Source organism: Silurus aristotelis, assembly GCF_946808225.1.
Source record: "Silurus aristotelis genome assembly, chromosome: 9".
NCBI classification, from domain to species: Eukaryota; Metazoa; Chordata; class Actinopteri; order Siluriformes; family Siluridae; genus Silurus; species Silurus aristotelis.
Genome location: NC_139582.1, coordinates 11,041,046 through 11,053,251, shown reverse-complemented (window position 1 = coordinate 11,053,251; position 12,206 = coordinate 11,041,046). Strand labels below are relative to the sequence as shown.

Here is a 12,206-nt window from a genome sequence, read left to right as displayed (position 1 = left end):
GTGCTGTTCTGTAGAATCAGGAAGTGTGTGTGTGTGTGTGTGTATATTGACCTCTTGGGTGTATCCTTGAAAAAAATTAAAAAGCATTAAGTGACAGCACGCTGACGTGATAAATAGTGTTAACTTTTAATGTTCAACAGAGCTTCAGTCAAACTAGGTAACAGAGATGTTAAGTATTGTACCTTGCGCAAACTGTTGAACTCTTGATATTCAAAAAAACATCAGAATAATAAAGATTGGTTTATTTTGTAGAATTTTTTATTTTACTTTAAATGACAAGATCTTGGTCAAAACACACATCATGTAGCACACATCATTTATATTATTCTTTCCTTTTATTTTATATTAATCTTTTTCCATTATTACTGCAGCTGTAATATGCATTCTTTTACCTAAAGGTTTATTCGAACGTGTGTGAAACCAGAAATGAAAGCAATAGGTGGTGTTTTGTAAAAAAATAATTGAAGCAAGTCACTAAATTCCTCCAGTTATTGCAATTAAAGATAAAACCAATAATAATAATAAAAAAAAAACAGGACATGGCAGTATGCTTTCCTCACAGACATAAACGTCTATTCACTACCACTCATATAATGCATCTCTCGCTCTCTCTCTCTCTCTCTCTCTCTCTCTCTCTCTCTCTCTCTCTCTCTCTCTCTATCTATCTATCTATCTATCTATCTATCTATCTATCTATCTATCTATCTATCTATCTATCTATCTAGATGCACTAATTAATACATGTAATTTTCTATTAGGCATGAGCTATTTGACATATATTTTTATTGTATCAATATCTGCAATAGTTAATAAAAAATAATTTAAAATATTGCAATTTTTCAATTCATACATGCGTTACATGATAAGCAATATTTTAAAGCATTAACCATGTTAAAGGATAACACACACACACACACACACACACACATATATATATATATATATATATATATATATATATATATATATATATATATATATATATATATATATATATAGCAAGAGAGAGAGAGAGAGAGAGAGAGAGAGAGAGAGAGAGAGAGAGAGAGAGCGCTGTGGGCTCACCTGCGTGTATATAATAGTTTAGTTTTAGTATTAATATTTATGAGATGTGTACTAATTTTGTTCATTTAAAATTATTAATTAATATATTAACAATTACTTTATATGAAAAAAAAAGGCTTAACGTAAAACCCCTCTGTTTGCCTGTATAGAGTTCTTTTTATTAATAATTAGTAAGTATTAATAACTAAAAAGTGGATTAATTTAATTTCTTTAGTATTGTCTTCTGCTGAAAGAGAATGCTTAACTGGAACGCTTTGTTATGTCATCAGGTGGATTGCGGCCCACAGGCATATGTTTGTGTTTAGTCTGCGCCTTTAGGTCAAATAAAAGTCACCTAATTTAAAACAATTTTCGTTAAATATTGTAGATATTGATACAATAAAAGCTAGATTGCGATGGTTTGAACATGTGCAAAGGGGGGGCCATGGGGTATCGGTGGAGGAATGCTGAGGATGGAGCCATCAGGAAGGAGGAAAAGAGGAAGACCAAGGAGGAGGTTTATGGATGTGGTGAGGGAAGACATGCAGGTAGTTGGTTTGAAAGAGGCAGATGTAGAGGACAGAGGGGTATGAAGACGGATGATCCACTGTGGCGACCTCTAATGGTAGCAGCCGAAAGAAAAATAAAAAGCAATAATCGACAAGTCAAAACATTTCTAAAGCAAAAATCTTCTTAAAAAATTATTTCCAAAGTACTATTGAAATAAAATGGAAGAAATTGGGACATCTGGTGGACAAAGCTAATACTGCAAGGCAAAACTCTGACACGAACCCGAAATCCTGTTAGAAACCAATGCAAAGTACATTGTTCTGCCAGTGCTTGACAAAGACATTACACAACTCTTTTGTAATCAAATGCAAATCTCAAACTAAACAACACGACAATAGAATAGTGAAGTGAGAAACCTACCACCCCCATTCATTTCAGCTATTTAAAATTCGGGTTTTTCATCACATAAACAGTTTTATTTATTATATAAGTAAGACTTGTGCAAAAAAAGGATGTGTACACAGCTGAAGTTTAACTGAACAGTGTATAATATATATAAACAGAAATGTTTCCCAAAACATCAGCAACTGGTCTCCTCAGTTCCCAGAAGAAGTGATGCTACACAGTGGTAAACATAGATAGAAACAACTTTACTGTCATTGCATAGTACAGGTACACAGCAATGACATGCAGTTTGGCATCTACCAGAAGTGCAAATAGTAGCAATTGTGCAAATAGACAAGTGCAGATAAATGTGTAGCATATGTAAATACAATTATTGCCCTGTCCCAGCAATCAAATTTAAAAATACTTTATTTTTTCATTAAAATTGTACAAATTCTCAGTTTTGGACATTTGATATGTTTTCTTGTGAATAGAAGATGGATTTATGAGATGTACATTTTACACAGTGTCCCAACTTTTGGAATTGGGGTTGTAGATTGAAGCTGATGGTTTAGATACAATCGAATGTTAATAAAACTTTGTGAACTACCTATGGTAATTTACAACTCTATATCTGTATAAAGCACATAGACAGTTGGTTTAGTAACATTGTTTCAGTAAAATTAAGTTGAATTTTTAGTAAAAGTGAGTTGAATATTCAATTGTATAGAGTTGAAAGACCTTTAGTCTGTAACCAGCTAAAAAACAAGTCAGATTTAATTGGTTATAATATTTCATATTTACTTAATATCTGTTGCCAGGTAGGCCTTTACAATTACACACACACACACACACACACACACACACACACACACACACACACACACACACACACACACACACAGTACTGTGCAAATGTTTTAGGCACTTTCTGTAAAACAATCCTGTAAAACAAAAATGCTTTCAAAAAAGTGTTAATAGTTTATTTTTATCAATTAACAAAATGGAGCATAAATGGAACAGAAAATAAATCCAATTTAAACCAATATTTGGTCTTACCAAAGGTTTGCCTGTACTTCTAGGTACATATTTTGAAAGAACTCGATTACTTCAAGTTATTGCTGCTAAAGGTGGTTTCATTTACACTCACGGATTCTCCATTTTGGCTATATTTTTGTATTTTTGTATAAACAGTGACATTGTATAAAATGTCATGTGATGTTCACCTGAGGTTGTATTTACCCAAATCTAAGGACCAGATGATTTTGTTTACTTCCTGATACATAAAACCATAGAATTCAAAATGAGGTTATTTTGGTTTTTACATGACTGTATAAACACACACCAAACCTGTCTGCATCTGACAGGACCTTCATTACGTAGTACACATCACAATTATTAAAAAAATTTTTATTAAAATATTTTTAATTTTTTAAAATTTTTTCTTAAATTCAATGAACAAAATAGAAAATAAATAAAGAAGAAAAATCTAAATCAAATCAATATTTGCTGTGATTAACCACTGACTTTCAATTCTTACACTTGCACACTTTGTACACTTGCAAAAACTCAGGGATTTAGTAGGATCAGGTGTATGATTAATAAATTCTACCAAACAGGTGATAATGATCATCAGTTTCAAATGTAGGGTGAGACACAATCATTAAATGAAACAGAAACAGCTGTGTAGGAGAATTAAAACTGGGTAAGGAAAAGCCAAACTTTGCCACTAAGGTGAGGATGTGGATGAGAGCGTCATATCACAGGTCATACACCAGACTGAGCACAGCAACAACAAGAAGACATTATTAATTATTTTGCATCAACAAGGTGCTCTGGATTAGTGGTGGACAGTTGTTTCTCTTTATTTACGAGTGGATAAATACTAGGGATGCACTGAATATTCGGCCACCGAAAATTTTCGGCCGAAAATGGCCCAAAAGTTAGGTTTTCGGCCGAAAGACTTTGATCACAAAAAAAAAAAAAAACGGCCGAAACAGTTTGTTGTGATGACGCAAACAGAAACCGCGGTCTGCACGTGCTTGTCTGAAGCAACATGTCTGCGGTGTGGGCGTATTTCAGTAAATCCGAGAAAGACCCACGGATAGCGATGTGCAAAACATATAATGCCGAAATATAAAGAGGGGGTGCGTCTGCAAAGACTTTTTCCACGTCGGGTTTAATTTATCACCTAAAATCCAAATATCCCGATCGCTATGCTGAATAGGAGAGGAACGCGGCACAGAAAAGCAAAACCCCTCTGAGCATGCGCACTCCGTCTGCGGCGGACGTTTTTGAAAAGGCAAGGAAGTTTCCCAGTGATGGTGTCAAGGCGCTTTCCTGACCTGGCAAAGTTGGCATGCAAGTACTTGTCTGCTCCGTGCACAAGCACTGACAGCGAGAGACTGTTCAGTGCAGCAGCCCATGTTCTCGATGAGAAGAGGAACAGACTTCACTGTGATAAAGCAGAGAAGCTACTCTTCATCAAGAAAAACCTGCCACTTTACCTCAAGAAGTAGAATGGGCTTGTCTAGTGTTTAAATATTTATTATCCACTTTGCACATCTGCAATTCTTGGTGCATTTGTTGTTGTTAAATTTCTACAGTTAACATATGGGCTATCAAAATCAAATCAAATCAAATCAAATTTTATTCATCACATACACATACATACAGGGTACGACATGTAGTGAAATGTTTTGTACGATGGTCCGGCATGAGGGAATAGGATGGGGGAAAGAAAAGGAGGCAGATAAATAACTATAAGGTATGAGAAAAACTATTAAAATAAAATAAAATAAATAAATAAAATAAAGTAAAAAAATATAGGTATAAAAATATATATATATATATATATATATATATATATATATATATATATATATATATATATATATATATATATATATATATATATATAAAAGGATAATGTATGAGGAGATATACATATAAACAGTAACAATGTGTAGTGAAAAATGTAAACAAAATAAAAATAAAAATTTAAACAATATGTAAACAATAGGCAATCTATGTCCATAAAGTGTCCGTGTGCGGTATGGTGTGGTGTAAAGGTCCGTAAAGTGTCCATGTGCAATATGGTGCAATATGGTCCATGTGGTATGAATAAAATAAAAAGTGCACTGTGCTGTGCAAGTCCAGAGTTTAAAGTGTCGTGGTGCGAACGGTGAGATATGTTTTTAAAGTGACGTGGTGCGAAGGTGAATATATGTACAGAGAAGTGTGATGATGATGGTGGAGAGAGTGGGCCAGTTCTAAATCCTGGGTGTTTCCTGGTTTAAACACCGGATGGCCTGCGGGAAGAAGCTCCTCCTCATTCTCTCTGTGTTCGCTTTCAGGGAGCGGAAGCGTTTTCCTGAACGCAACAGAGAGAAGAGTCCATTGTTGGGATGGCTGAGGTCCTTCATAATCTTCCTGGCTCTGGTCCTGCACCGCGTGCTATAGATGTCCTGCAGGTTAGGGAGCTCAGTGTGGATGGTACGTTCAGCTGAACGCACCACCCTCTGGAGGGCTCGTCTGTCCTGCATGGTGCTGTTCCCGAACCAGGAAGTGATGCTGCCCGTCAGGACGCTCTCAATGGTGCAAGTGTAGAAAGTCTTAAGCACCTGAGAGGGTAGTTTAAAGTCCCTTAAGCGTCTCAGATGGTACAGACGCTGCCGGGCCTTCTTCACCAGGGTGTTGGTGTGACAGGACCAAGACAGATCCTGTGTGATGTTAACACCAAGGTACCAGAAACTGTCCACTCTCTCCACTGGGGTCCCGCTGATGTTTATAGGTTGGTATGCCCGCTCCCGCTTTGTGCTGAAGTCCACGATTAACTCCTTAGTCTTGCTGACGTTCAGGAGAAGGTTGTTCTCCTGGCACCATCTCTCCAGGTTTTTAACCTCCTGTAGGTAAGTCGTCTCATCATTGTTGGAGATCAGACCCACCTATATACTGCTATGGCAGTCTTTGTTTTAAACACTATTATGTTGTAGGGCTACAGTGAAAATATTGTTGTATCTTTAAGCAGTTGCACTTGTTCTAAATGCACTTTGTTTTAATGAAAGAACATTTAATTTTACAACCTTTCAGCAGGCCAGAGGGCCTGTACATTATTATTTAATGTACACGAGTACATTTAAGTTAAACATTTAAGTTTGAATTTTAATTTATTTTATCCTGTGCATTGTTGCAATGTGCTATGAATACATTTTTTTTTTATAATTTGTAATTGATTTATTCTTTGAAACTTTTATATTAATTTATGCAATTGAAATGCCTTGATTTTAGTAAGGTTAGTACACAGTCATAGCCATAAATGCAATGGTAATAATAATTGGCATAATTTCTTTCAGTTTTCGGCCTTGCTTTCCTCTTTTTCGGTATCGGTTTCGGCCAAGAATTAACTGACCAAGCACACAGCAAGCCACCAATCAGGGTAGAGCACTCAGATATAGTGTGCGAAATCACAATCACTCACTGTTAACACTTTTTGTTGGAATATAAATTCTATTTTAAATAGTTTTGCATGTAGCGTGTAATGCTAAAACAGCTGGAGTAGAGTGCTAATTATTAACTGAGATCGTTATTTATTAAAGGTTCAGCTTCCAAAAGATTGTGCTTTAAGCATATGCAGAAATCTTTTTACTCTGTAATGCTAAAAGTAACATTTAAGTCTTTTCACATAAACTGAGTTCATTAAGGAAGAGTCTTGTGACAAAAATGAAAATAGGAACATTAAAGCCATAATAAATCATAGTACTTTGGATACTTAAGTACATTTGAAGACAAATACTTTTGTACTTTTACTAGAGTAAAATTGTATCTACTGTGTCTCTACTTGAACTGAACTACATGGTTTGTGTACTTCATCCACCGCTGCTCTGGACAGGTGAGTAAACATCTGAAATTGAACAAGAATGAACAGCTGAAGGCAACAGTAAAGCATGGAGGAGGTTTTCTGCAAATTTGGGGCTGGATTTCTGCAAATTAATTTTGAGATTTTGTCAGAAATAATGGTGTTGCCAATGCTGAGAAATACAGTCAAATATTTATCCATCATGCAACACCATCAGGGAAGCAACCTGGTTGACCCCAAATTTAGGTTTAGGACCCTGATTTCAACGTCATTAAGTCTGTCTGGGATTCATTTAAAAACCGTGTGCAAGTGTACTAAATTGATGGCGTTTTGCAGGCAGGGTGTTTTGGATTTAAATTTTGTTCATTTACTTTCCATTTTATTAACTGAGAAATAAAAACACTTTTTAAACCTGAAACTTGTTCACAGCACTGTACAAATTCTAAAAACAATCAAGGTTTGAAGAATCTTAATCATAATTATAATCATAATGCCCATTAGGGGTTGGAAGGGGCTTAGATAAATGTGATTTAATGCCCTATAGTTTATAATCCGCTTTATTGTTTATTGGTGTCAGTTTATTAACTAACACTATATTAAACTTTTCCTTGAGTATAGTCTCTATCTCACTGTCAGCTACATCTTTCATCTCGATGATGTCTGCATCTTCCTCAGGGTTAAATGTGACTTCACTGTAGGTCCAACCAACCAGAGCTCTGAATCCAGTAGGGGTCTGAAGGGAACAAATGGATTTCTGGGTAAACAGAGATTCAGGGCTGGTCTGCAGGTACTCACTTGTATCAAGAAAATAGTCAACACCACGTGGCGTTAACACAAAAGAGTAGATTGTCTTCGTCATGCGCTTGTCGACGAGGCTGGAGTTGGTGAAGGCTTCATTCTGGACCAACTGCTTCCTTCCAGTCTTTTCCAGGATCCACTTCTCACCGTCACTCTGTAGTCGGAAAACTCCACCTGGCTGCTGTTGATCTTTCCCTGAGATCATTTCTAATGGATACCAGATTTGGCATGACACTCCAAAACTCACATCAGTGATATATGGTCTGCCTTCGATCTCCACCAGGTTAATAAGATGTGAATCCACGGGGTAGAAGTCATTTTTGAGTGTGTTGAAGACTTTAGAGCCCAGCGTGGTGTATTTGTAGCCCATCTCTCTCAGCACCCAGGAGAAGAGCAGGTTGTTTTCACAGCACCATCCTCCACGATGATTTTTCACAATCTTCTCATAAATGATCTGCAGGTCCATGGTGTTCCGTTCTCCACAGTGGATGCTGAGGTTCTCGAATGGAACGTTCATCACATGCAGCTCATGGACGGTACGGAGTGTGCCAGATCGGGTTTCTCGTACACCCCGCTGAACCTGATCCTTCTGAAGTATTCCTGAAGGTCCATTTTGATCCTAAAAGACTAATAATAAAAAATACAATCTAACTAATATTAATAATAATACTAATAATAATAATAATAATAATATACTATATATATATATATATATATATATATATATATATATATATATATATATATATATATATATATATATATATATATATATATACTATTATACTAGTATATACTATACTACTACTACTAATAATCTTCTTCTTCTTCTTTCAGCTGCTCCCATTGGGGGTCGCCACAGCGGATCATCCGTCTCCATACCACCCTGTCCTCTACATCTGCCTCTTTCACACCAACTACCTGCATGTCTTCCCTCACCACATCCATGAACGTCCTCCTTGGCCTTCCTCTTTTCCTCCTACCTGGTGGCTCCATCTTCAGCATTTTTCCACCAATATAATTCATGTCCCTTCTCTGCACATGTCCAAACCATCTCAATCTCGCCTCCCTCACCTTGTCACCAAAACATCCTACATGTGCTGTCCCTCTAATAAACTCATTTCTAATCTTGTCCATCCTCGTCACTCCCAACGAAAACCTTAACATCTTCAGCTCTGCTACCTCCAGCTCCACCTCCTGTCTTTTACTCAATGCCATTGTCTCTAATCCATACAACATCGCAGGTCTCACCACAGTCCTATAAACTTTCCTTTTCATTCTTGCAGATACCCTACTATCACAAATCACTCCTGTCACTCTTCTCCACCCACTCCACCCTGCTTGCACGCTTTTCTTCACTTCTCTAACACACTCTCCATTACTTTGCACTGTTGACCCCAGGTACCTGAACTCCTCCACCTTCTCCACCTCTTCTCCCTGCAACCGCATCACTCCACTGCCCTCCCTCTCATTCACACACATGTACTCTGTCTTACTCCTACTGACTTTCATTCCCCTTCTCTCAAGCGCATATCTCCACCTCTCCAGGCTCTTCTCAACCTGCTCTCTACTCTCACCACAAATCACAAAATCATCTGCAAACATCATAGTCCAGGGAGACTCCTGTCTGACCTCGTCCGTCAACCTGTCCATCACCACTGCAAACAGGAAAGGGCTCAGGGCCGATCCTTGATGCAGTCCAACCTTCACCCTGAACCAGTCTGTCGTACCTACTGCACACTTCACTGCCGTCACACTGTCCTCATACATGTCCTGCACCAACCCTCACATACTTCTCTGACACACCTGACTTCCTCATACAATACCACAACTCCTCTCTCGGCACCCTGTCGTACGCTTTCTCTAAATCCACAAATACACAATGCAGCTCCTTCTGTCCTTCTCTATACTTCTCCATCAACATCCTCAAAGCAAATAAGGCATCTGTGGTGCTCTTCCTCGGCATGAGACCATACTGTTGCTCACAGATGGTCACCTCTTCTCTCAGCCTGGCTTCCACTACTCTTTCCCATAACTTCATGGTGTGACTGATCAACTTAATTCCCCTGTAGTTACTGCAGGTCTGCACATCTCCCTTATGCTTAAAGATCGGTACCAGCACACTTCTTCTCCATTCCTCAGGCATCCTCTCCCCTTCCAGAATCCTGTTAAACAATCTGGTTAAAAACTCCACTGCCATCTCTCCTAAACATCTCCACGCTTCTACCGGTATGTCATCTGGTCCAACCGACTTTCCATTCTTCATCCTCTTAATCGCTGCTCTCACTTCCTCCTTACTAATCCTACTACTTACTAATACTACTACTAATAATAATAATAAAAAACTAATAATAATAAATACAAAAATACAATCAAATGTGGATAAGTTCTCAAACTGACCTATAAATAAACAACTTTCCCTAAAAGTTAAGGACTAAACTTTTTCATGGCTGCAATAAACAGACACGATATTATGATACACATAATGAACACACAATTTAACACATTTGTATGATTTGATATCTGTAAAGTTTGTTGTACAGTTTAAGAGTCTCCATACCAGGAAAAATAGAAAATTGAGAACCGCTGCTCTTTCAGAATGTGAAAGTGGACAGACTGCTTTCACTTTTTAACAAAATCACTCAATCAAGTTCAACAGCACATGAAATGTATTTAAAAAATAAAGTTTTTAAAAAATCCAGCATTTAAATCAAACCTTTAAAAATCACAGAAGACCTGTCACGCCGTCCACAGGTTTGTTCAGGCTGCTGGAGTTAGAATATAAACAGTAAACAGCCCAGAAGCGACTCTTTTCACACTTCCGGGTGTAGAAAACAGAAGTAAACAGAAGCAGTGTAAACAGCACAGCGTGCATACTGAGTTAACATGCCAGTGACCCACGAAAAGAAACCTGATGAAGCAATACAATTTTTATTCAGAAGTATTTAACATTTTCGTTTTATTTAAAACTTTAATAAGACGCTACTGCCATCTGGTGGTCAAAAGTATGAAGTGTAGTTGGAAGCATTTGCACGGACAGTAGGGGTGGGCGATACTGCAAAATTTGTTATCGAACTAAGTAAATATATCGTATAATATTGACATTGATTTCTAAATGTAATGCACTATTTTCTTTCCCTTTATCTAAAAAGATGACTTTGGCCCACTGAGCAACAGTCCAGTCCTTTTTGTCATTTTCCCAGGTAAGACAACTCTGACGTTGTCTCTGGTTTAGAAGTGGCGTAACACGAGGAATGTTGTTGTAGCCCATGGATATGTCTGTGCATCGTGGCACTTGAAGCACTGACTCCAGCTGCAGTCCACTCTTTTTGAATCTCTCTTTTTGAATGGGCTTCGTTTCAAGTCAAGTCAAGTCAAGTCAAGTCAAGAACCTTTTATTGTCATTTCAACCATATATAGCTGATGCAGTACACAGTGAAATGAAACAACGTTCCTCCAGAACCCAGGTGCTACATAAAACAACAATCACAGAAACACAGGGCCAAGAACTAGTGGAAAGATCCTCGCCACATAAAGTGCATGTGTGCAACTGGTGCAAACAGTGCAAAAGACAACACAGGACAGTGCAGGACAATACACAAAACACAAAATAGCTAAAAGAAAAAAAAAAATGTAAACAGAATTGTGCAATTCAACAATAGCAGCATCAAAATAAAGTGAACGATCATTCAACTTTTTCTACCACATTTTTTTCTTCCATTTAACTTTTCATTAATGTGCTTGGATACAGCATTCTGTGAACAGCACTACAGTGTTCTTTAGCGATGACTCTTTGTGTCTTATTCTCAATGTGCAGGGTGTCAATGATCGTCTTTGGACAACTGTCAAGTCAGCAGTCTTCCCCCTTTGATTGTGTAGCCTGAACCAGACTCATGCATCTGAGCATTTCAGTTGTCAGTGATTCTCAGTCCTGTTCTTCCTTTAGATCCTCTACACGTATCATAAACTTAAACCTCAGTCATGTCTGGATAGTTAAAGGGTAAAACATATATATATATATATATATATATATATATATATATATATATATATATATATATATATATATATATATACATATATATATATATATATATATATATATATATATATATATATATACCCTCCTATAAATGTAATTGAGTAGAACTTACTTTTTCCCTTTTTGATACGCTTGGTTCACAGACAGTTTAATTGGTTATTATCAAGAAACTTTTTTTTTTTACCTGTTTAGGAAATCCACAGCTCCTGTTTTGTGATATAATAAACCTGGCTGTGCTATCTAAGTTGGTGTAGTTCCTTAATGTAACATTAATAATTTCTATATTGTGTGAAATATTGAACACAATATTTTACTCAGTTACTATGACTTGGTTAAAATTAAAAGCCAAAACAGTCTGTCCCCAGCTGCTGTGTGTCCTTTTTGCTCTTAAATCTAGAGTGTGCAGTTTGTCCTTTACATTAGCATGAAGTTTAAGTTAAGTATTAACTTAAAAAAACAACAGGACACGGCAGTATGCTTGTCTCACGGACATAAACGTCTATCCAGGTTAAAATATATTTTAATCAGTAATGTTTCTGACGTAACAATGCTTGAGTTAAGAACACCAAT

At 36.9% G+C, this 12,206-nt stretch overlaps 1 protein-coding gene across 1 annotated transcript; it reads right to left on the bottom strand.

The window, feature by feature from the left end:
• Positions 1–6,364: 6,364 nt before the first annotated feature.
• Positions 6,365–10,411, bottom strand: LOC310731357 (arylamine N-acetyltransferase, pineal gland isozyme NAT-10-like). The gene is given in 3 exon segments (XM_083550956.1): positions 6,365–8,143; positions 8,146–8,213; positions 10,311–10,411. Coding segments are annotated over 2 exon segments (870 nt in total). The 5' UTR covers positions 8,207–8,213; positions 10,311–10,411; the 3' UTR covers positions 6,365–7,334.
• Positions 10,412–12,206: the final 1,795 nt, after the last annotated feature.